Raw genomic sequence first — 26,306 nt, 5'->3', positions numbered from 1 at the left:
CTGCAGTCCTGCTGACTGACAAAAGGGAATCAAACGTCAGTGGAGAACACAGCCACGGGCTGCTGCTAAGTCTGGATTTATATGAGAGAAGATGAATTCATATCCCCAACGTTTTGGCTGCAATGCTTGGCAGATTATGCGGCCCAAAAACACAAAGCAAGAATAAAGACTTTTTTTAGTACAAGTTTCCATTTAATCTCTTTAGAGCAGACCCCAGAAAATGATCTCCCCGGGCTGAGATCTTGGTCTGGACTATCTCAATACCAGTCAGAAATTGTAGGGAAGTACAGGAGGAAGAAATGAGGCTTATTGCACTTTATTGGTTGTTCCATACGTTCCTGTGAAATTGTCCATAGAACTACATTTTACATGTCATGGTTTCAATTCTGTTCTGTTTTAATCAGCCACTTGTTATATTCCACCTCCTCCCTGCTGTTGCCTCTTGACGCTTTACCTCCACCTCCCGCATCTCAATCCCATCTCCTTTTGACATTCAGTCATGCAAACACACGATGAGAAATTCCTGCCTCTGCACGACGAGCCCGACATTTTCCCCCAGGATGGAACCCAGCCTAGCAAATTGATTTTCTGATTTCCAGCCCATGTGGTGCCTCCCTTCCTGGGCCGCCGTGCCAAACAAACAGGCGGCGAGATGGACAGGAATAGTCCTCTCCTCTCAGATGTCGATTAATATTAAATGAACACTTACACACTTGGACCGTACCACTTGGATGCAATCAGACTGGCGCAGCAACACGTACAGTACTCTCTAAATATATGTAAACCAAAGCTCTGCGGGATTAAACCCCCCCCCCCCCCACACTCCTGCTGTTCCTTTTCCTCGTGCCTTGCTGCCCCCATCACCGCATCATCCCTTTTTATTTTCAAGCTTGTCTCTCATTTCCTCTTGGAAATCTCAGTTACTTGCAACCACAGAAACTTACGTCTGCACCCGCGATTTACTCTTTTACTTCTAAAATTGGACGTAATAGATTAATTTCCTCTTTGCACGCTATTTCTTAAGCTTTCACCGAGAACACGTGAACGCAGAGATACCGTTTCACTGCCTCTTAGTTGGTTAGTGTGGGTTAAATATCAAGATTAGTCAAAGAAACACAATACTGACTTCCATGAAAGAGTGTTAATAGCAAGTGTTAGCAATAGGCTTTCAGACATTAACCAATCAGAACGAAAACATGCCAATGTCACCGTGGGCCTTATGGGGTGATTCTGAAATTTGATTGGTTAACCAAACAACCTCAATGGCTGCAAGTGTGGATTTGACAGAGGCCAGCACCCTGGCGTCTGAAGGACACGGGCAGATTACGATGGCCGCCAACACATACAGTAGAAGCTGACATTTACAAATAAAGACGAGCCGCACTGGAATGGTGGTGCCCTGTGATTGGCTGGCGACCAGTCCAGGGTGTACCCCGCCTCTCACCCGAAGACAGCTGGGGTAGGTTCCAGCACCCCTGCGACCCTTCTGAGGATAAGCGGTAGAAAATGAATGAATGAATGAATGAATGAATCATGCTGGTGGCCTTCATGGCACACCACGACATTCAGCACTTATTAGCACAGCCAACCGCTTATTCCTGTCATTTGGTTAATTAATCATATAATTATGAATACGCATTCATACATGTAACACTATAAATAGCTTTACAGTGTTTTTTTTTTTATCATAGATACAGACGCTACTGACAGTGTTTACATGGAGTTAAAGTGGATTAACAATTTTCCATCCCTACTCCAAATGTGTTCATTTAAGAAGTCCATCTATCATTTGTGGTTTCTCGCTCCCTCCACCTACTTTTCAGCGCTGTGAGAAAAGGTCATAACCCTTTTAGTCATTTCACGTGGAATAAAGCCAACACAGAGTCCCGTCATTTTGCTACTTCCTCTCTCAGGCCAACTTGGCAGTGCAGCAGAATCGCTTGGCCATTGCTCACGCAGACTTCCAGAAGGCTCAGGCGGAGCTGGACGCCAAGCAAGCAGAGCTGGATGTGGTGCAGGGCGAGTATGAGAAGGCCATGATGGAAAAACAGGTCAGTGGCTTCTTTCGTATCCTGGGACCGCCACAAGCAGGAGGTGTGCCATTGAAGCCCGACCAGTCCAACCAGTAAAACATCAGCTCTCATAAAAGTACAAAGATGTCCTAAAATAAAGGACTCCTTAAAGAAAGACAAATCATATCCTTTGGATTTCATGTGGAAAGCCAGACGGAGGAATCCTTAATCCGACAGCCAAGTTTATTGTCTGCAATGTCATTGAAAAAAGGCCATTTTGCTCCTTTTAAACTGTTTAATCATCTTTATTGCTTGCAATTAAGTAGATGATTTTTTGAAGAAGGGGACAGACATAGCCTACTCGTCTGGAATTCATAACTCAACACCTTCATTTAGTTTAGAAACAACTTGGACTGTTCCATGTGAAGTTTAAAGATAAAACTAGACTAAGTCCACACCGACCTCCTGACCTCTCGCTTTACTCGCTCGCTTCCAGACTCTGCTGGAGGACGCGGAGCGCTGCAGACACAAGATGCAGACGGCCTCCAGCCTGATTAGCGGCCTAGCTGGCGAGAAGGAGAGGTGGACCCAGCAGAGCAAAGAGTTTGCTGCCCAGACTAAACGTCTTGTTGGTGGGTTTCAAAGCAAAATATCGACTTACGAGTGTTGGGTTGGGTTAGCGAGGGTTGGTTAGCGCTGTTTCTCACTGAGGAAGACTCAAATATGAAATCATTGAATTTGAGTGTGAATGGTTGTCGGTCTTGATTGTGTATCTGGCTTGTGATTGACAAGATAAGTTGGACCATCAGCGATCGCGAGACATACATGAAGTACAAATGTGTGGGTCACCCCTGCAACTCTGTCTTTTGGTTCTAGGTGACGTACTTCTAGCCACGGCGTTCTTGTCCTACTCCGGTCCTTTCAACCAGGAGTTTCGTAATCTCCTGCTGAGCGACTGGCAGAATGAACTGAAGCAGCGTCAAATCCCGTTTGGCAATAATCTCAATCTGACTGAGCTGCTCATCGATGCGCCGACCGTCAGTGAGTGGAATCTACAGGTCAGTGATTGACAGGCTGCTGATGTGTCCGCACCGCCTCGCCTCCCTTTTTAGGGCGACACGGACAAGGGCTGTGATTGGTTGGCTTTTAGTGCATTATTTCCTGTGCGTATACCAGTCATTCGTAAGGCCAACAGCCCATCTTTTCCTCCAATTTTGGATCAACATTTGCAACAAAGATGGTAGATGGTAGTTTCAGTAGTCCACGAATGTCATGGTTGCTCGTCGGTGGATTTACGGGAACTTCAGCAGAACTTTGAAAGTATCAAGATAGCATCGGAGGGGATGGGGGACGTAGTGACTTGTGTAAGCCAGGCTTAATTTGGGTGCAACTGAGAGATGACGGGACGGAAAGAAAAGACAGGCATGCCATTCCCTATGATTATGTATTATGTATATTGAGTAGGAAAATGTATATCACGCATGCTTTCCTTCACAGGGGCTCCCCAATGATGACCTGTCCATTCAGAATGGCATCATCAGCACCAAAGCTGCACGTTTTCCTCTCCTCATTGATCCACAAACACAGGGAAAAATTTGGATCAGGAACAAAGAGGCCAGGAGTGAACTACAGGTAGTTTTTTATGAATATAACCTTGGTTTAATGATAATGAAGTCCTGTTTACAATACGTACAATGTGCATTTTGTGTAAAATAGTCACCATTTCAGAAGAATCATGACATCATGGACACATTTTTTCCCAGAAGCTATTACTGTAACTTAATTATATTTACTGATATTTACATTAAATACTGACTGTGGATTCAAAATGCTTTTGTTTCTGCCCGGCTTCATGAGAAGGTGCTGCGTAATACTTCAGGAGTAATCGGATTAACTACCCCTTCCTCCCTGGGCCTCTCAGGGCTGAATTAATGCAGTGTTCATTCAATTAAAGATTCAATATAGACAGAGTGGGGCCTCATTCAATGAATATGCATCGTTATGTTGTTATCCAAAAGGAGACCCATTGACTCATCCAGAAGGAGATACTTTATGCAAACCCGGGTTGAAGCCAGCCTGCGTATCAGGAGGTCCTCGTCAGGGCAAATGCTAAAATATTTACTATATGTCCTCATCTTCTTAGATTACCTCATTGAATCACAAGTACTTCAAGAACCACCTGGAGGACAGTCTGTCTCTTGGGCGCCCCCTGTTGATTGAGGATGTTGGGGAGGAGTTGGACCCTGCTCTCGATAACATTCTCGAAAAAAACTTCATCAAGACCGGGTCCACTTACAAGGTAAGGATTGGAATCTGGCAATTATAACTTTTTGTCAAAAATTGTGTCAAAGTTCATTCATATATTGTTCATCCCACGGGTTAACAATTGTGATCTCTGAACTCTGAAATCAGGCATGTCAAAAAGACCCGCAAGATCCTGGGGGGGAACAAACTACTGTCAATATTTCACTATTATTCAATATTATTGTGTTAATCCTATGGATATCCCTCTTCGGCTCCAAATGACACTTTTTTAAACCACGTGGCCACGCCCCATACACCCATGCAGTCTCCTACAATCGGCTAAACATCCAATAATAGCTCATGTTAGGAGCTAAACTTTGCTAAATTGCTGTCATGACTTCACCATAAACAGACATAATGCATCTATATGTGTAGAACATTGATAACGAATTTGTCAAATCACCAGCAGATGCAAACATTTCAACTCTTGCTGCAACTTTGGTAAAAAAATATGCCACCAAATCAGACATTTTAGGTTGTAACCATCATGAAAAACAGGTCTGCTAAATCCTGGCTGGACTGAAAGATATTTGTTATATTTAAATTTAGCTGCTGTACAGTGGTTTGAACCTAGAACCTAGGTACCCACTCAAATAATGGAAAAATGAAGTTGACCTTCGCATGTTCAGAAAAGCCTTCCCTGTTTATTTTTGTGAAGGATGAATGTTTTCATTGTGATTCGATTCCTCATACAGGAATTGGCCTCCACAAACCTGAGCTTAGCTGGAGATTATAAGACCTGCCACGTGAACGTCTGCTTGCAGCCGTTTCTCTCTCATTATCACATCTCTGGCTTTGGATGATCTTGTTTATTCCCCAGATGTGGCACCCCCCCCCCACACACCCCCATCATGCACAGAACAAATACACAGTACACATATGAAATATACCTTACAACACACACTCTCTCTCAGCGTGAGGAGCACGAGGTTAAAGAAGAAACACCTTCAGCCAGGAGTCTCTTAGTAGCTAATGAGAGACCCCCGTCACCCCCCCCCCCCCCTCCCATCCGTTCATTTCTAGTAATATCCAGGCTTGAGTGGGATGGATTTCTGCAACCGACAGCTCTAGGGACAAACAGGCAGATGGATAATTACAAGTTTTACTCCCATGAATAATTAAATGCTGATCAGAGCAAACAGACACGCGTATTGAACGTACGTGAACACCTCGTACCTCCAGCAGCTGCTCCTGCTGCAACCTGCACGCCTTCATCTTGCTGGTCAGTACAGTCGTTCATTTCCACGTGTGCCGTCTGCCTGGGGGAGCGTGACTGTCATGACAAACGTGTGACTTCTATTCTATACAGGGTGGCAGCTTCACAACTCATGTCCATCGGGTTCATCCGTGGTTCTTTTCTTTTCTCTTCTCTTCTTTTCTTTTTTTTCTTTTCTTTTCTTTTCTTTTAACCATCACATACCCCTTCAGACATGTTACTGGAAGTCATATTCTCCTGCATACTTTAAAAACATAAAGCACATAATGAGACATTTTTTATATATAATTTTAAATAAATATTATGACATTAAATTTTAAAAAATCACGTCTCTTATTTTTCAACTTATAGAGGTAAGGATCCCCTTTTCTGTTTAGTGAATCTATGTCTAGCAAGCGGTGACGAGCTGTGCTAAAATGTGCTCAACTGATCTTTACACGTTGGGAAGCCAGCAGCCAAATGTCCTCGCCATGACGCGTGGGGTCCATTACCCCGCTAGCATTCATTAGCATTCAATAATCTTTATTTTTAATGATGGTCATGAGAGTCAAGTAGTTGAAACCACAACTCGTAGATCTTTTCATGAGGTTCGTTTTCTCTTCCATGGTGATGGCTTTCCGTTGTGCTTCATGGGAGTCCTGCTTCTGGAGACATGACGTAAAGTGTAGGAAGTTAACTTGTTAGTGATGCTATCCTTCTTCAGTGGGTCAGTGGTGTAGGCTCACACTATCGTCCGCCCAGCACAAGGCACACATTGAATTCTTGTATTCTTCCACCAGCACTGTTACTCGCCTCTTAATCGGTTTTGACCGAGTTGCGTGTTTTCGAAAAATTAACAATTTGATGCTGTTCTATATTATACGTCATCTGCCATTCTACAGGTGAAAATTGGAGACAAAGAGGTGGACGTCATGAAGGGCTTCAGACTGTATATGACCACCAAGCTTCCCAATCCGGCATACACCCCTGAGATCAGCGCCCGCACCTCCATTATTGACTTCACGGTAACGATGAGAGGACTGGAGGACCAGCTTCTCGGCCGAGTCATCCTCAAAGAAAAACAGGTGACAGGCTCCTTTACATAAAAAGCATCATCACTTCTATGATAGTAATTATTATTATTATTATTCAAAAGGGTGGTGTGTTCACATTCATCCTAACTGGCCTTAAAAGTAGTTGTAGTAAGATAATACCCACAGGTACAAATATGCAAATATAATACAGCTAATGACTGTGATAACACCTTCCATCATGATGGATGCCCCCTGCAACATCACCACATGCAAGCGGACGTTTGACGCCCCTGCACAACCTGAAGCTCCATTGTGGCGTGTAGGCCATCAGGAGCATCAACATTATATTTCCTTCTCATCAGGGAATTAAACTTTCTTCCATGCTTTCATGTCCCAAAACATTTAGTCTTTTTGCATCCTACTTAGAACTTCCATAAGATCCAGTCGTGCCAAGTGGGAATTATTATCATTTGTGATTGACATCAGTGTTTTACTCATCCCAGGAACTGGAAAAGGAGAGGACAGATCTCTTGGAGGATGTTACGTCAAACAAGCGGAAGATGAAAGAACTTGAGGACAACCTCCTCTACCGACTAACCAGCACACAGGCAAGGCACCCACCCACCCCCCACCTTCGCCCCCATCTGCAGACAAGATCAGACAGCAATTGAAAAGCCATTTTCCAACAAAAACATTATGATAAAAGCAGGACATGATTTCATTTATTAGTGTTGATGGAGTTTTATTTTTGTTCTTGCAAATCAAAGAACATTACAGTTGAAGGAAACACGCAAACATCTACATTTGCAGAAGCCAGTTTATTCCAAGGTTGCCAAGGTCACCCAATTAGACTTTCTCCTGGTTCAGCTGTGATTCTCCACATGTTTACACTTTCATTTCCTGACTATTTGTCACAAATACTGTATTTCTATTTGTAGGGCTCGCTGGTTGATGACGAGAGTCTGATTGCCGTTCTGGCCAACACCAAGTGCACAGCTGAAGAGGTCAATCAGAAACTCCAGATTGCAGCTGACACTGAGGTCCAAATCAATGCTGCCAGGGAGGAATATCGACCTGGTGGGTCAAAGCAGAGTTTGCATCCTTTGGGGAAACTTTTGTGTCATTGAATGTGTTACGGCCGTTTTCGTCCACGCCACGTGTTGGAATGTAGTTTATGCGCTGATGCAGGATCAGGGGCAGGGTGCGATCCTCGTCCTCGAAGTGTGCCTTGCTTTGGCGCGGATCAGTGTGCTCTCATATGCTGTGTTTTAGATGTGAAGTGGGACCAAGCACGGCGCTATTTACCTCGAGTGAATGTGCATTTCGGACAAGAGGCTGGTAACACTATTCTGATCACCTGTCAGTCACTGAACTCACTTTCATCAGTACAGGCAATTTAAGGCATTTTCAGTACAGTAGATTTATGTTTTGGGACTACCAGCAAATGCAGAAAAAACACAAGTAATTGTGCGGGATTGATATTAACATTCTTCACCAAATCCAGATGACCATTTACAATAAAATTAAAATTGCAAAGTTGTAATTATCAGCTCCAAAACCTTCCCCTTTTCTTCTTATTTGCCGTTGTTCACTCACTACACAATTATAAGCCCTAAATTATTATTAAATTCATTTAAAGTGTGAAATATACAGGTGGAGTCAGAGCCAAACAAACTATGGTGCGTTCAAGGACCACCATGCAGAGTGTGAAATTTCAGCACTTACAAAAAAAATAATTGAAGCAAAAAGACATAAATATGTAAAAATTGTGGTAAATTTATGCTTATCTGTATTATCACACATTATATATTAGCATATTGGTGAATGAGATGTGCTTTATGTGGGAAAAACTGTATTTTTGTAGGGGAAAAAAGATCACTTTTGTACCAAAAATCTGCTAATTTGCGTGCTCATGCATGCTCTATGGAGAACAGAGAGATCTCCGTACAGGAATAACACGGGAAGAACATGACCATGATCATGAACATGAAGTCCACACACGAAGGTCATGCCAACAGTCCAATTGAAGCTAAGCTAATTATTATTAATGTTTTAAATTCATTGTTTTCAGTGGCCACCAGGGGCAGCATCTTGTACTTCCTGATCACAGAGATGAGTATGGTAAATGTGATGTACCAGACCTCCCTAAGGCAGTTCCTGGGACTTTTTGACCTTTCACTGGCCAGGTAAGAAATTGAATATTGAAATACATGAACAAGGCATATTTTAGGACATTTTTTGCAGGAATCCATGCCAACTTTCAGTATCAATTGTCTGCTCTTGCTAATGTCGGGCGTCTACTTGCTAGCTCAGCAGACAGATTCTCACAGGTTCGCACGGAACGATCCAGTTTAGTTCCATTTCAGAGTCTTTACTTTGAAGCACTGTACAGAAATAAACATGTCAAATATGATTTACTTGGTCGGAGATCGGAGGATGTGCCCACCCGATTCTTAAGGTACCTGCCATAAAGTACTCTGTTTTTGCAGCAGCAAGCAGAAAGTTAAAGGAATCCTGGTCAGCCGTCTGGAAGTACTTCTGTATTGTAAAAGAAAATAGTCCTACAGCCAATGCATTGCCAATGCCCTTCATAAGTATTACAAACGTTATAATCTTCCAGATGCACCAACAGTTTGTATAGGTAGCATTTGCATTTACTTTGATATAATATCATGAATATGATGGCATGTGTGTGGTTACAGATCCTTTAAAAGCCCCATCACCAGCAAGCGTATTGCCAACATCATAGAGTTCATGACCTTCGAGGTGTACAGGTATGCTGAGCGGGGCCTGTACGAGGAGCACAAGTTCCTCTTCACGCTGCTCTTGACTCTGAAAATCGACATGCAAAGCAGCAAGGTCAAGCACGAGGAGTTCCTCACCCTCATTAAAGGTGAGAGGCAATCCAGCGTACAAATCTTTCCTCCGCTTTGGTGATGATGTTGATTGTTACGGTAAAGACACTCAGGGGGCTTTTGTTCATCCATCCAACAGTGGTCTCCTTGTCACCCATCTTCTTGCTGGTGGTCTTTAGCCCGAAGACTGAATTATGCTACACCGGCTGGTTCCTCCTTGATGTTAACCTCTAAAAAGTTATTTTGTCAACGGTAATTCAGACCGTGGAGCTGTGATTGGCCGGCTTAAAGTACATCATGTCTGGGTTTTCCTTCTAATAGACGGGCCAAAAAGTAAACCATAACGAAAGAAACAAAGCAAATTGAAGAACACCTGTGAAATCTTGTATCATCTGATAGTCACTTAGAGTCTGACACTCTGTTTAAGTTTTATTGCCAAGCTTAACGTCAACACAACATCAGAATTCACAGCATCAATGGTAAATGGTCAACTTGTTGTTAGCTTCTTGTGGATGTTGCCAGTTGCACTGTTTTACAATGTTCTTCCATGGCCGGAGAACTATAAATGAATGAACACAACGTCAGAATGGCCGGCATAGGTATCTTTTATACACATAGCCAGCTCAGGTTAAGAGTCTTTTTGTAACGACAAAGACAAATTAGTGTGCCTCATTGACCGACAATATATGGTATACTGTATGTATATACAGTATATGGTATACAGTATATACGTAGTATATAACTGTGGAGGTCCAAATTCTTGGATTCAATGCTTCCACTCAATGAACTGAATTCATTTTTTCTTGAATTTTGCGATTCATAAAACGCCTGGACTGTCTTTGTATGGGTTAAACTTAGAAATCAGCAAGAGATCAATAATAATTTGGCCACTGTGTGCATGAATAAAACAACCGGCCATAGCATTTGCAGCACCGGAATACGAATACGGTTCAGCCGATGTTCAGTCCTCTCATAGACTTGCTTTGAATTGCATCAGATGCGACCTTGCATCCGAGTACAGATGCTGGCCCCGCAGATAACCTGTCTCCAATGCGCCCGCTTTCATATATCAACAGAGAAAAGCAGCAGTTGTGAAAAGAGCCCCCAGGCTCCTTGATAAGGTTCAACTGAAATTGCTTTTTTCCAAGCCGTGATACACTTCGTGGGCGTACACGCACATTCCAAACATGTTGGCGTCATAGCCAGGTGCTCCTGTGGAAAGAAAGCGAGCTCTGGCGACTCGCAAGGCCAAACACAAGCGGTCTGCCAAATGCGTGCAGATCCAACATCTGTCAGGTCAGACCTGACGACCATCGAACCAGATGACGAATTCATTCACACACACAACAGAGATGTTCCAGAACCAAATAGATGTAGGCTTTTGGCGGGTAATTGGAACCCATTGTCTGGTAACAAAGTGAATTAGGGTTGAAAATAAGCTGAGTGTCTGACCTCCAGGGGGGGCATCACTGGACCTCAAGGCCTGTCCTCCCAAACCAGCAAAATGGATACTTGACATGACTTGGCTCAATCTTGTGGCGCTCAGCAAACTATGGCAGTTCTCTGATGTGCTCGATCAGGTATAATACGCACACGCACACGCACATACACACACACACACACACACACACACGCACACGCACACACACACACACGCACACGCACACGCACACACACACACACACGAGTGTTTAGGAATTCTCAAACTATGTGACTGGCGCTTAGAAGCATGTCAGTATCAGTTTCACCATCTTAATCCATCTTTTAACACGACACATACACACAATAAGATGTTCACACACACACATACACACACACATGATTGACAGCCAGGTGGTACCCATGGTGAGAGAAAGCCAGCGTTCTGCGAAATGAATTTAGTTCGGAGAAATTTCCAATCAATTAAGTTCTGAAAAGCACACACGCACTCGAATAAAGACGCGTATTCCTGCCGTGATTATGAACACGGAGAGGCAGATTAGCAGCTCTTTGTTTGGTGAAATGTCCTCTCCAGAGGGAAAGACGGAGAGAGGAGCGAGAGAACGGAAGAAAGCCCAAACCTGAGTCTGAGTCTTCACACATGAAACACAGCAGAAACTTTAAAACTCTATTTTATTTCACGTGTCACAATCGGAAAGACCGTCGTTCATCTCAGACTGTTGGCTGGTAAAAATGTCAGGTTTGCGTTATGAAGGTTTGAAGCTGTTGGTTATCACAGCTGGGAACGCACACCAGATTCAAACTACCAGCCAGCACTTGAAATGACATTAATTAATGGTAATGGTAATGGTAATGGTAATGGTAATGGTAATGGTTTTATTTCATTTGAACATGCATCAGATTACAATTGAGTGCATCCCATAATCAGTTCCCAGTTCCACATGTCCAAAAGGAGTAGGAAGAAGCAAAACTTATTAAATCCTACCCCTCCATCTGGTACTTTTACAATCAGTAACTGTTACATTTGTTCACTTCCTGCTTTCCATAATACAGTTTAAGTTTTTTTAAAGTAATTAATTAGTAATTAATTAGTAAAATAATTAGTAAATTAATTAGTAATTAATGTCATTATTAAGGTCATGTTGTCAACCTATGTCGGAAGAGTTATGGATGGGATTTTATGATATAACAATGGTCTATCCATACAGAGGACATATAATGTAAACATATCGACAACATCCAACACTATATGAATATGTCATTTACAGCTGCTGATTATCCAATCAATCAACAAGCATTTTGGTATTTGAATTTGATTAAAATGTAACTAATCTGACGTCAGCCGTTCAAATGTGAATATTTTCATTTCTTCGTCATCCATGACTGCAGATCTTATTATTATCTTGGTGTTCAAGAGAAACGAAGATATTCACACACAAGAGTTTTGACTTTGGAAAACTGTGATTGATATTTTTGTCTTTTTTGCGACATGCTGCGGACCAAACCACAAACCACCAACTCATATCAACTCGTGTTGATTCCTTCTTTCACACGAACATCTTAGCTGCCCTCGCAGGCGCCGTGAATATGCCTCCATACTCACAAACTTTCCATAAATGGAAAAGTATGAAATCAGATTCCATGCATTTCCACACTTTTCATACTTGCATCAGAACCCTGGAGAATAGAGTTAGCGGTAATAATTACTGACACGGAAACACTCATGGGCGCCGATGGGTTCCTCCTCCCATGGGTTCCTAAAACACGTTAGGCAATTACTGATGTTGGTTTTCTGGAGTCATTTAACAGAAATATCAGATGATCCTGTCGTCTTCTTCCTGATTTCATGGAGAACCAAGCAAATGAATATTTCCGTGTGCACAGATAAGCCGTAATGAGAAGCAGTGGAAGATGTGGTTTGATAAGGAAGCCCCGGAGGAGGAAAAGGTCCCGAACGCATACGATCAGTCCCTCGACTGTTTTAGGCGCCTGCTCCTTATTCGCTGCTGGTGTCCTGACCGGACCATTGCACAGGTCTGTAATGATCCTCCAGCCATGCGTGCAATCATCATGCATCATCTATCACTTCTAGTAGGGTGCGCTGGAGCTTATCCCAGGTAAATCAATCACGCCAGCCAATCACAGGACACATATAGACAATCAACCATCCACATTTATACTTCCGAATACTGACAACGTAGAGTCTCCACTTAACGTCATCCATGTTTTTGAACCGTGGGACCCGGAGCAATCCATCCATTGCCTAATTGCACTTGGATCGCTATGAGGGACCAGTAACACTTAATTAGGCTCGGCTGAATAACTCCCTGTAAAGGAACAAAGCAGCTGTAGAATATTCTTAATTAAAAACAGCCAACGGTTGCAAATCAAATCATGCTGGTTCCCTTTTAAAGTCCGGTATCTAAAAATCTCTTAATTGACGCTAATATCTCAGATGGCCGAAGCTTTTCAAAAAAGGAAGAAAGGCGCATCTTGAATGAATCAGCTTTCTTTCAGAGGATTTCAGGCTAATGGACGCTTGCTTTCTGTTTTGCTTCTACGCTGCTTTTAAGCCTGATGTGGAGGTTTGTTTGGCTCACAAACAGCGGCGTAACACTCGCCGTCTGATCCTCGAATGCAACTTTTCACACAAAACGGTGGCGAGCAAGGAAATAAACACTGAACTTGTTTCTTAGTAATTATCCGTACTCAAAGGAAAGATTCCATCGCATTATCTAACATCAAATCTCATTTTCACCTCCTGCAGGCCCGTAAATACATCATGGATGCAATGGGGGAAAAGTACACTGAAGGGGCCATTCTTGACCTGGAAAAGACTTGGGAGGAATCAGACTCACGGACGCCCCTCATCTGTTTCCTGTCGATGGGCTCCGACCCAACCGACTCCATCATTGCTCTGGGAAAAAGACTAAAGATTGAGACTCGCTACGTCTCCATGGGACAAGGGCAAGAAGTCCATGCCCGCAAACTTCTGCAGCAGAACATGGCAAATGTAAGTGAATGTCGCTGTTTTTCTCGTTAAAGCTCCGTAAACGTCTGCGATAGCCTCTAGGAGTGATTGATTCCATCTCATTACGCATTCTTAGTGAATGAACACGGCCATTATTCAATGTCTTCAGGGTGGCTGGGCCTTACTCCAAAACTGCCACCTGGGTCTGGACTTTATGGCCGAGCTCATGGACACGGTAACAGACGCGGACTTTGTTCACGAAAGCTTTCGCCTGTGGATGACCACCGAGGTCCACCAACACTTCCCCATCACGCTTCTTCAAATGTCAATCAAGTTCACCAATGAACCACCGCAGGGCTTGAAGGCGGGGCTTAAAAGAACCTATGGAGGTATTTTGGTTTCTTTTGCATCACAAACATTCAGTAGAACCTGGGTGGAAATCAATGATGAATCAATAGGATAAATGGATATTTAAGGTTTCTTTTGCTTTCAATGAAAATGTGATTATGTTACCAAAGAAACATCCACACGGACGCCATGTTTGTTGGGAATGCCACCAAACTCGCTACATTATTCAAGCAATTTTATGGACTTAGACTACATGTGCTTTGAAAAAAATGGAATATAGTTGAGGTCGTCAGAAAGGTGGATGTGCTACGAATAAGGATTCCCACATCCTCTTGTCGGTCAATACTCTGCCTTGCCCCGAGATGGTTGCCAGGCGAAAATATGGCAGAAATGAATGAAAATGTAAACAGATTGATCCGTGGTTTGGAGGGGTCCAATTTGTGTTGCATGAAGGGAAAAGGAAGTCAGTGATTAATAGGGGTGTTGCCAGACACACACATCAGGTGATGAGACGATACATGACAACAAGACGAGACGAGATTTTAACATCAATTATCAGAAAAATACAATGAAAGATAATGACGGGAAAATCAATCTTTTTTATTTAACGGTCACAAAACAATGCAGGTGCTTTTTGAAATGTTTATTGTCCTACAAAACGACCTTAAACAATAACACTGTCAACAAAATGACCCACTGTTGTGATGATATATAATAATAGTAATATAATAACTTATTATAATAATGCAATATTTCCTTTAATATGACATCTTTGTAAAGTTGAATTCTGTCACAGGCAATTCGAAGCATCTGTGAAACGTTTGGAGCATTTCTTGAAATCCTGGCTTTTCAACTGTATTACACAGCAGTGTTTCTTTTAAAGTACACTACGTGTGAACGTACACCGTTTTACTTTGCCGATCAAACCTCTCAAAGTGTGTTGACTGTCGGTGTGTAGTTTTTTTCCCAGATGGGAAAAGTGTGTCTGGTTGCTTTGTTAAGTTTGTTTATGTTGCCATTTTTCAAAAGCCATCCCTCTCGGTTTTTGGAAGCAAGCGGTTGGGTTGAAAAAAATGTATAAATACGTCGTAAATACGGTAGCCAATGACTTCATATTCCCACACGGGGCCGTGGCATTTGGCTTTCAATCATCTTTTATTACTCCTAATTTCGTCTGCCTTGCATTGCTTCTCACTGTGAGTATGCTTGCAGACCCGCCTCCCCCCACAGAGACAAAGTAGCCATATGACAGATGTCCCACTCCGTGTCACAACATCTCAAACCATTCTATGAGCCTCTCGGTGCTCAATCAATGTTCTCTTTCTGTCCTTTTGGATGCGAGACAGGAGCAAAACAGACGCTTGCGCTTGTCAATATACGGAGGCTGGAGTTCGTTTTTATTTGGCGTGTGTTTCATTTATTGATATTTTATCACAAGACATTTATTTTGAGATCTCGCGGCACCCCTTGTGATGAACATCAAATATGGAGTTGTATTCTTCCAGTACTTTGGAATCATTTGATCAGTGATCAAAGCGTGTCATCCGAGGAATGACATCAAGAGAATTCTCAAATGTGCAGATGAATTCATGACATTTTTACAGCATGCATGCTTCTTGAAATTTTAAACAATCTTGTCATGATTGTTTTAGATGGAGAAAAAAATAGTTAATATGTATGAAGCAGCTGTCTCTGTCTGTTTCAAAATGGAAACTGATACATACAGTTTCAGTGCATGCTTTTCTTCAACTCCCAAATGGCGGTTGCAGTGGAGGATTTCAATTCCTTATGAATTTAGAGACACGGACCATCTAGAATCATTTAAGTCCTATTATTTCCACATATACTATATCGATGCATCTGAACAATCCTGCCTTATGGATAAAAATGGATAAAAATGATTTCACAACACTATACTCCTCATAAACATTGTGTGATTTGCAAGGGGTTTCCAAAGCCCTTTGGGTTGCTGCAAGGAGCTTTCTGTACCTGTAGGTCTTGGGCATCATAACTTCAATTTTACTCCTGCAGCTCATGCGTTTATCCATGATTCCCCCCACCAGGCATAAACCAGGACCTTTTGGATGTCAGTAACATGGCCCAGTGGAAGCCAATGCTCTATGCGGTGGCATTTCTTCATAGCACTGTCCAGGAAAGGAGAAAGTACGGCCCTCTGGGATGGAACATTCCTTACGAGTTCAACCAGGCAGACTTCAACGCCACCGTGCAGTTTGTTCAAACCCACCTCGATGACGTAGACGTGAAAAAGGTAGGAACACCGTCGGGGATTTAGAAGTCTGTGACTAAGTGACCTTAGCGCCTGAAGTCCTGATATCCACTGGTGCCGTCAGCAAATGAATTATTGTTGATTTGTCCATTTGGAACCAATTTCAACCTAAAACCATACCAGTATATTAGTGTGTCACAGTGTCAGTGTATAGGCAAGGCAAACAAGGAAATAATTAGGAATTATTTGTGAAAAATGATGGCAATACATATTATTACATTAGTACGAATGAAGGTTTCCTTCTGCGGTAAAACCAAAAATATGCAAAGTGAGTCAGGAATGCTTCATGGTGAATATGCGTGGATCCACTGTAGTCTGCATGTGATATTAATGTTCTGGTCCATGGTTTATTATTCTAAACTACATATTTGAGTGGAATCATGAAGATTGGCAGGTTGGCTGGGATCTCTACGCTTAACCTAATGCCAGTGTGATTGTATGTCACGTTTTTCAGGGTGTGTCATGGAATACAGTCCGTTACATGATTGGAGAAATTCAGTATGGCGGCCGTGTGACCGACGACTATGACAAGCGCCTCCTCAACACATTTGCCAAAGTGTGGTTCAGCGAGGAAATGTTTGGACTTGCTTTCAACTTCTATAAAGGCTACAGCATTCCCAGATGTTCAAATGTTGACCAATACCTTACCTATATCCAGGTGAGATTCCCTATGCCTGTCTTTCTACTTCCCTCTCCTTGATCACAGGATGTCTCTTTGCCAGCCGTCAGTGACGCCATGACATAACTGGCCTCCCGTCGCATCCAGGTTGAATCTGCTATATGTAATGTTCAGATTTAATGCCATTTTATTCCATATCTTTTATGATTTATGAGTCCTACCCCGCCGTGTGCTGTGGTCAGTTGCTGAGCTAGTTTCATTAAAGCTTGTTTCATTATGATGGATGTATGAGGCTGCCGGGGTCGGCAAGCGTATTCCCAACTCCAGCCTCCCGAATAGAGGATGAAAACACAGCTATACAAATGTACACTTTAAACACTATCTGCTATCTAAATCTACTTTCCCAGCTTAGACATAATAATCTCGGTGTCTTTTTGGTGTTTGTCCACGCATTTGTCTATGAAATGAAATGTAGAAAAGGACTGTCTTGAGAAAATAAAATAACAACAAGCAACATTTGCATTGCAACAACACATCATCAGCAGGGTAAAACTAACCTGGCTCGCATTTTCAAACTCTACAAAGGAACGATGTTCATTTTAGGACCTGAAATCATCATTGCTTAAAAGACCTGAGGGGTTTTCAACCTTCACATTCATGTGTTTGTTTCTGACCCTCGGTCTGCGATGCTAACTTGTTGGTTTTGCTGCGCTTCAAAGAGGTTTGTTCTGCTTCAAGCACACGAAATGAAATGATTGCAGAAGCCCTTAAAATTGAGTGAAGAACTGTTCAATGCATTATTAATACCATTTTCTTGCAGCAAAAAAAGAAAAAAAAGCAGTTCAGGGCTTTGTGAAATAAAACTTTTTTGAAAAAGAGCAATTTGGTGCTATCAACACAAATACCCCGCATGATTCTGTATGAAAGGAGTGATGGATTATATGGCAACTGAAGACAATGAAAAGCGTTACAAAATAGAGAAGCATGGCATACAGGCAAGGAGCATGTCCAAGATTTGCCAACTTAGTTTACAGAACTTGGAAAACAAACTTTCCCACGGTTGAACGAGCACTTTGGTAACAAAGACATGAAACTTGTCCACCTCAACCACTTGGGTTGAGCAAGAACGACAGTGGAGTAGTGTGCCACTGTGTTGGAAAGGCCATCTTCACTCTGCAAACACAAGTACAGAGTTTTTATCTTTGTGCTTCAAACACAAAAGGGAGCATGAAGCACATGAAGCCTTTCATACATTCAACATAATGCTGAACATTTGGCAAAACGTGCACCAGTACTGACGGACGGATGGATGGGTGGATGGATGAATGGGTGGATGGATGGTGGATGGATGGATGGATGGATGCATGGATGGATGGATGGACGGACGGATGATGGATGGATGGATGCATGGATGGACGGATGGACGGACGGATGATGGATGTATGGATGGATGGATGCATGGATGGATGGATGGACGGACGGATGATGGATGGATGGATGGATGCATGGATGGATGCATGGATGGATGCATGGACGGATGGAAAACACGGTTGTGATCAAGCAAAACATCTTGTTCACGTTTGAGCCCAGCCAATGGTGGGTCCCACAAATGTGATCTTCAGCTGTGTGGGCTGTCCTAATTTTTAACATGACTGTTTGTCACTTTAGGGGAAAGACCATCTACTGTTTAGCTATACGTCACTCCCCAGCTGGTGTCTTATACATGTTTATGTATCGTGTCTATGAATCTAATGAGGCCATCTGGAGTCTAATAACTGTTTGTTTTCATAGGGTCTCCCGGCCTATGACACTCCTGAGGTGTTTGGTTTGCACCCGAATGCAGACATCAGCCACCAAAGTAAATTAGCAAAGGACGTATTGGACACAATTCTCAGTATTCAGCCTAAAGATAGCTCATCAGGGGGAGGGGAGACCAGAGAGGCTGTGGTGTCCAGGCTGGCTGATGACATGCTGGAGAAACTGCCTGCAGACTATGTACCTTTTGAAGTAAGCCTGTGTGACTGTGTGTGACTGTGTGTGACTGTGTGACTGTGTGTGTGTGTGACTGTGTGTGATTGTGTGTGTGTGTGTGCATGTGTGTGTCGGTTGATGCCCGTGCAAAGCCCGAGGGGAGTGTCTCAGTGCAGCAAAGCATCGTGAGTAATGTTCTTCACCTTCCACACGTGGTGTGCTAAGTGGCAGGGTGGGTACACCCAAACAGGGGTGTGTGAGCGTTAGAGATAGTAACTGAGAAAACAACGCTGGAAATAGACATTGGCGGTGAGAATAAAAGCAGGAAGCGCCACCGTCCCAGGAGGACCAGAAGAAGACACAACATGCATCCATGTCTAATAACATTTCTATGCATCTACAGTATGTCTAATAGGATTTTTCCAGTAAATGAAGACTTGAGTACATACTTGAATACAAAGAATGCATGCCCATTCTTTTCAAACGGTAACTATAGAAACCTCCTATCCTGTGTATGACCGCTTTGTCTGCTTATCTTCACCACTGATGTAAGGCTGGTCTATCAGAAGGTTATACTCTGTATGTGGAGAGAATGTGTCACGGTCCGGCTTGTGAGTTGTAAGGTTCGACCCCAGGATGCAGAGATTAGGACCCAAATGCAGGTAAAAATGTATTTATTGTCGCTATGCAGCAGGATGGCGCACAAGCAACATAAACTCAAACCAAAGACATAAGACAATGAACCGACAACGAAGGGAGCGTGCACCTGAACTAAATAGCAATCACTGATTGAAACCAGGTGCAGGAGAAAATGGAAAGAAACGGAAAGTAGGACAGAGCAACAGAGGAAGTGAATACAAAATAAGGGCACGAATGAGGAACAGAGAGGAAAGACGAAAACTAAGGAAGCTGTCACGAGGGGGTGAAGCCCGATCGTGACAGAATGGAGAAAAAAACCAGGCTACGTAATCAAATGATGCCTGTGCAGAATATAAACTAGTTGAAGTTGGTCAATGGAAGAGTCTCCTTTTGACAAAAAAAAATCCTTTCTTTTCTGAGCTTTTGCCAAATTCTGTTAAATCTGCTGCTTAGGAAAAGATCTCTTCAGCCACTGTTGACAAGCTTAGGTTTTTGGTCAGTACCATGGTTGTCGACTCAATACCAGTGCTGGATTAATCCAACATCCATCTCCGTCTTCATGAAACTTACCAGGTGAGAGAGCGTCTCCAGAAGATGGGTCCTTTCCAGCCAATGAACATCTTCCTCCGTCAGGAGATAGACCGAATGCAGAGGGTCATAGTTCTGGTCCGAAACACCCTAACCGATCTCAAGTTGGCCATCGATGGTACCATCATCATGAGTGAGAACCTCCGAGATGCCCTGGACTGCATGTATGATGCACGCATTCCTGAACGTTGGAAAAAGGTCCGTGGAAAAGCTGTTATTCTATGAACAATAAAAAGTCACTTTTGTATTTGAATTGGTGTTTCTGTGCAAATGTTGGCTGATGACACGTGAATTTACACCCATGGTAGTAGTATCAATCACTAACACTGTAGTAACGTTCTTCACTAAAAGTCTTTCGGGAGAAAGACTACAGATTGTATCAGATGTAAATATCCGGGTATCATAAGCGACACAAAGCTGTTTGTGCAGCAACCATGAGAAATGAGATCTTCAATGTTTTTTCACAGTTGATACAACTCCACTCAAGTTTAGTACTTTACGTTTCTCTTGCTGCACAATCATTCACACGTCATTGTTTTCCACGTCTGCCTTTGGCCTTCCCTCAGCTGCGTAGCAGACAGTTTACATTGTTCTAATGGTGTTGTGTTGTCATTGTGTTGTCATCTTCTGAAGGAATCATGGGCCTCCAGCACGCTGGGATTCTGGTTCACAGAGCTGCTGGAGCGGAACAGGCAGTTCCAGGCTTGGATCTTTGAGGGCCGCCCCAACTGCTTCTGGATGACGGGCTTCTTCAACCCGCAGGGCTTCCTGACAGCCATGAGACAGGTACAGGCCGCATCAGGATACCTGCCCACCGCTGATGGGGGCTACCAGATGGGATTCAGAGTGAGGGGCAGGCATATGGACACACATACACGCACGCTCGAACGCAACACAGAGTCACAGGTGACAGGAGGATCAAAGCAAATGACGCAGATGAGGATGATGTGTAATAAAGCCTAATTAAAAAGGGCCATGTTGGTGCAAAGCATTAATTCATTAAAAGCACTGAATATCACCAAGGGCAAATTTCAGGTTATGGTTGTTTTTTACAACAATGACCATATTTCAGAATTTAGCAGCATTGCACTAATTATTCCTCGTGTAATAATCTTCATTAGCATCCCTATTTGCATACTGTACTTCTGGCCTCAGGCACTACAGCCTTTCTTGTGTTTTACTGAACAGTTTTCAACTGAACATTGATAAAACACGTTACTGCTTGTTTGTTTTCTGTTCTTCATAATAAATGTTGACGAGCAGTTGCACAATCTTTACGTAGTGACATTGCCAACTCGTACCCCAAAACAGATTTGAAGTCATGGAGAGAATGGCGATAGCTACACTTCCTTACACGTCCTAAGTTGTCAGTCTCAGTTAAATCCAGGATCAAGGTACAGTGTGTCGTGTGCTTTGAGGGGACGGCCTCCATAATTGAACAAACAAGCTCTGAGCATTTATGTAATGCATTTAGTTTTACAAATATAAGCGTAGATCCATCTTTTTTTCATTTTTTCATCTTCCGGCTATTCCTGACAGGCGTCGTCAATCGTGTTTGATTTGGTAGTTTTTACACCGGATGCTTATCTCCATGCAACACCCCCATTCATCCTGGTTTGGGACTGGCAACAGGGTTTATCGTCCTTATGCCGACTGGCAACCCACCTTCCTTACTGTGTTGATGTTGTCACCTTAAACAGTACGTTTCCTATTTTTTTTCCTAGTTCTTTTCAAAGAATGATTTGTCTCCTTTACATGAATGGGATTTTTTACAGTACATTTTAGATTAAAACAATGTTGTCTATTTTTAAAATACCCCCACATATGGAAACCAGACACGGATCAGCTCCCACATAACTCAAACCCTGGAAAGAATCTTCGCCAAATTGATTGCTTTCTTCTTTCCAGTGTATTCAATAAAGATTTGAGTCTGAATAATGAGTGAAAAGATTCAGCCGTCACATTCTTCATTCTACTTCCTGGGCTGTCTCCGCGTACTCGCTGCGCTTTGAGTCATATTCCATTGATTTTCTTCGTTGGCACAACATCTTGTAAACACTTTGTTTGATGGAGTGTACTTCTTTGGCCTACAGTGTTTTCATTGAACCTCTTACAGCCTTGTTGTCACAATCAATCCCGGTGGTGAAAAAGTACCCAAGTCCATCTCTGTCATTCATTCATATTTCTCCCGGCGCTCGTACAGGAGATCACCCGAGCCAACAAAGGTTGGGCTCTGGACCGCATGGTGCTTTGCAACGAAGTGACCAAGTTGATGAAGGATGACATCACGCAGCCGCCACCCGAGGGAGTTTATGTCTATGGTCTGCACCTGGAGGGGGCCGGGTGGGATCGTCGGAGTTGCAAACTCGTGGACTCCAAACCCAAAGTCCTGTTTGAGATGATGCCCGTGATCCGGATGTACGCTGAGAATAATGGTGAGATTGCGTAACGCAGACAAGCCAGAGCCAATGTTAACCTTTTGCAGCGTTTTCCAGCTTGTCTCTCTTCCTCAACGTTTGCCTCCCACACAGCCAGTGTGCTCAGAATGAATAGACAGTGCAATTTAGTCTGTCTATCGATTGATGGCACAAGCGTTTGTTCCGGACAAGAACAGGCTATTTTCAAGCAGGCAGCAAACACCAAGACGCCATGCCCTCTTCCTCCCTCCCTCAGACTTGCTGTTTCCATGAGACGACTCCCTGCTGTGTTTGTGAGTGATGAACGGGGATAAGCGGAGCATCCAAATTGCCCTGTTACCGGTACATTATCTGTGACAGCTGACTAGGATAGATTTCCTTGAAAAAAAGTTTTTTTTATATATACTGATAAGGGCTGTGAGAAATATTTATATAATATATATATATATTTGGCACACGGAGATGACAAGTCATACAAAACATGATGTGAAAAATCAAGTGCCTTTTCTGCTTATATTCTTTAGCAGGTTTATAGCTTGAGTCTAGTATACCTGGAAAAACACATCCACATAAATAAGGCGTACATTCATGTCTGTGACCAAAAGTGAGTCAACAGTGCTGCTCACTATGATTACGGGGTAAATGTTGCTTTAGACTTTCGGTTTTTCTCATCCGGGGCTGCTGGAGGGAGTCCATACAGAAGAGCAATTTTTCGTATTCCGATTTGAATACACTTGAAGAGGTGGACTGGCACCCCCAAACCCTAACCCCAACCCTAACCCCAACCCTAATGCCCAACCGTATCCCTAACCTCAACCCCAAACCCCCAACCCTAACCCTAAACCCTTAATCCCAAGCCCAAACCCTAACCCTCCCTACCCCTAACCCCAACCCTCAAACCCAACCCCAAACCCTAAACCGAAAACCCTTAACCCCAACTCCCAAACCCTAACTCTCCCTAACCCAAACCCCCAATGCCCAAACCCAACCCTAATCCTAACCCCAACCCTCAAACTCTAACCCTAAACCATTAAGCCCAACCCCCAACCCCAACCCTAACCCTAAACCCTTAACCCATAATCCTTAACCCTAACCCTTAACATGATCATATCACCACTTGATTTCCAGATTTTTTCCACAGGACTCAGGACTGCAAAATGTAATGAAAAGATTCCATGAGCTCATTAAAATTTGTTGCTTGTCAAGAAAACGTAACAGGAACCTCCTGACAAGAATAGCTATCCATTATTAGGGACAGCGTAACAAATCAAAACTGTAGACAGGAAGTTGCAACCTCTGCTCATGAAGAGATATGTTCCTTGGCAGAGGTAACTCAGCCTGTCATCCCTTCAGCAGTAGCAGCAGTTCCTGGTCCCTATTTGACACTTTCACTCCCGTCTGCAGCTTAGAAGAAAAGAAGAAATGTCACCTTTGCTTCCATCTCATCTCTGCAGGATCCAAGGACAGTCGTCTTTATTCCTGTCCCATCTACAAAAAACCCGTTAGAACAGACTTGAACTACATTGCAGCGGTGGACCTGAAGACCTCACTTGCTCCAGAATTCTGGATCCTACGTGGTGTGGCGCTCCTCTGTGATGTCAAGTAATCTCCAGGCATTAAGAGGATGTGAACCAACAGTGGAACAGTGGAAGTTGTTTGTTCCCACCTGGTTGGGTTTTAACAATAAAACCGATGTAACAGATGAACCTTTTAGGACTTGCAGTAAAATGATCACCCAGGCAGCTTGGAAATGTGACCTTTACATGTGAGAAACATCAGGCACGGATGTAACAGGATGTGACCCTCACGGCAAAATGCCTCATTTATAGAAAAGTGAAGCTGCTCTAACGGCTTCATAAACCACATTCAGCTGCGACTGTCTTAGTAGAAGACTATTAAAAACCAAACAAAGAAATGATGCAACTGCCTGCGACTACATTGACCACATGGCGATCCCTTAAGAGGTGTCCAAACCTTTTTATACTGAAAATCAAAGGATGCAGGGGGCCACTTTGATATGTACGTATGTATAAATGTAAAATAGCATTTACATGGCGCAATCAAGTATTAAAGTGATTTCGAAATAGAAGAGTCTAACATCGCTCATTGCAGTAGCGGCCAGTCGTTACTAATTTTGTATGATTTACTGTCTTAATGATGAGTATTGACTTCACGCTGCAGCTTGAAGGCATTTCTTTTGTTCTGCTTGAGTCTTTCTTTCATAAAGTCAGATCATTTCCAAGCAAGTCACAAGGCTGAAATACATAGAAATTTAATGACATTTTTACAAAAAAAACAAAAAAGATAGTAGCATCATTAAAACAACAACACCTTTTGTGTATTATCCTCTTCTTTGTTTTTGTGTTTTTTTACAAAACCACTGTACCATACCACTGTTACGTATAGCTACCCTGTACATCCCAGCACGCTGACATCGTATTCTGGTCTAACATGTCACTTCAACCCGCTTGGTTGACATGTTTTGTGCAAACGGCCAACCTGATTTAAGTGTGAAAACAGCTTTGCAGAGCACACGTTTTACATTCAAGGCTCTGCTTCCAAGGTAGATGGCGTTACAGTATATACACGTGTCTCTTTGTTGTCCCTCTGCAACTGTCGTCTTGCATTATTCCTTCGCTGATCTTAATTTTAATAAAATATGCTCCATTCTGGCCTGTGCCATCAAGTCAATCACATCATTGTTATTATTATGACAGACAAAAGCCTTTCTTGTAGTTCTCCTTATACTTTGCGTTGTACAATCAGCTGTAATCCAACTTGTCACACGGTAAGGGAATGGAACACAGATTCATCGTTTGATTGGCAGCGCCGTCCCCCTTTCAAACCTGCCCGAGTGAGAATACTATTTGGATTCTTTTTGGAGAAAAAGTCGCTTGGTCGAACCAATCCATGCCACTTTGGCTAAAAAAAATACAAAATAAAAATATGATACATTTCATAGGCTGTACATGCTACACTTACATAAGTGTAAAGTATAAATGTATACTACAGCATCAGAGTGTTTAACTGGCAATGCAAAAAATAGGGTTTTTTGTCCTTGCAGTGCAGGTTTTTTTTTTTTCCACAGTTTGGCCGCCACCGAGATGCTCCCAAATCCCCAACCTGACATCAATGTTGGCTGTGCAGCTTAGAAAAAAAAAGACTCAAGTCTCATGGCATGATATTCCCTTGGGACAGTGAGCGGGTCATTTCCGTGTGAACAAAGTAGGTCTTGAGCTCTCCTTTGCCCTTGACGTTAATGATGCCTCGACAGGAGCACACGTAGCCCAGCGTCAGCAGGATGCGACTCGTCTCCTCCGTCACCTGCAGAGAACAAAACAACTCATTTCATTTCAGAATTTCATTCATTTATTTTCTACCGCTTATCCTCACGAGGGTCGTGGGAATTTCATTATTTTATTTCATTTCAAGTCGACTCTGTGATTTCATAAATTGTGTAGTTCAAGGAGTGATTGGCCGCCACCCGACTGGTCATAAGACAATCGGTTGAAATTGTGGCCTCCGGTCCCTTCTATTCCAAATGTTGATCCAAAATCGGAACAACATCAGGTTAGGGTTTGGAGTTTTATGTGAGGTAGGGGGTTAGTATTCCCAGATTCATAATG

General features: G+C 42.9%; 2 protein-coding genes across 5 annotated transcripts in view; one reads left to right on the top strand and one right to left on the bottom strand.

The window, feature by feature from the left end:
- dnah5 (dynein, axonemal, heavy chain 5) overlaps positions 1-25,337 on the top strand; it is a 63,673-nt gene extending 38,336 nt beyond the window's left edge. For both annotated transcript variants that reach the window (XM_058052763.1, XM_058052762.1), the window contains 21 exons: positions 1,914-2,051; positions 2,509-2,644; positions 2,889-3,070; positions 3,510-3,644; positions 4,156-4,311; positions 6,414-6,596; positions 7,049-7,153; positions 7,484-7,622; positions 8,617-8,731; positions 9,248-9,438; positions 10,859-10,980; positions 12,725-12,874; positions 13,608-13,853; positions 13,981-14,200; positions 16,223-16,428; positions 16,901-17,104; positions 18,857-19,072; positions 20,249-20,461; positions 20,897-21,049; positions 22,467-22,698; positions 24,135-25,337. In XM_058052763.1, the coding sequence (XP_057908746.1) occupies positions 1,914-2,051; positions 2,509-2,644; positions 2,889-3,070; positions 3,510-3,644; positions 4,156-4,311; positions 6,414-6,596; positions 7,049-7,153; positions 7,484-7,622; positions 8,617-8,731; positions 9,248-9,438; positions 10,859-10,980; positions 12,725-12,874; positions 13,608-13,853; positions 13,981-14,200; positions 16,223-16,428; positions 16,901-17,104; positions 18,857-19,072; positions 20,249-20,461; positions 20,897-21,049; positions 22,467-22,698; positions 24,135-24,286 (3,594 nt within the window). In that variant the 3' untranslated portion in view covers positions 24,287-25,337. The remainder of the gene's footprint in view (positions 1-1,913; positions 2,052-2,508; positions 2,645-2,888; positions 3,071-3,509; positions 3,645-4,155; positions 4,312-6,413; positions 6,597-7,048; positions 7,154-7,483; positions 7,623-8,616; positions 8,732-9,247; positions 9,439-10,858; positions 10,981-12,724; positions 12,875-13,607; positions 13,854-13,980; positions 14,201-16,222; positions 16,429-16,900; positions 17,105-18,856; positions 19,073-20,248; positions 20,462-20,896; positions 21,050-22,466; positions 22,699-24,134) is intronic.
- The window catches only part of adcy2a (adenylate cyclase 2a), a 33,641-nt gene continuing 32,176 nt past the window's right edge, over positions 24,842-26,306 (bottom strand). For all 3 annotated transcript variants that reach the window (XM_058052766.1, XM_058052767.1, XM_058052768.1), the window contains one exon: positions 24,842-26,004. In XM_058052766.1, the coding sequence (XP_057908749.1) occupies positions 25,852-26,004 (153 nt within the window). In that variant the 3' untranslated portion in view covers positions 24,842-25,851. The remainder of the gene's footprint in view (positions 26,005-26,306) is intronic.

Source organism: Doryrhamphus excisus, chromosome 17, assembly GCF_030265055.1.
Source record: "Doryrhamphus excisus isolate RoL2022-K1 chromosome 17, RoL_Dexc_1.0, whole genome shotgun sequence".
NCBI lineage: Eukaryota > Metazoa > Chordata > Actinopteri > Syngnathiformes > Syngnathidae > Doryrhamphus > Doryrhamphus excisus.
The sequence above is the reverse complement of the archived record's forward strand: the minus strand, read 5'-3'. Positions and strand labels throughout refer to the sequence as shown.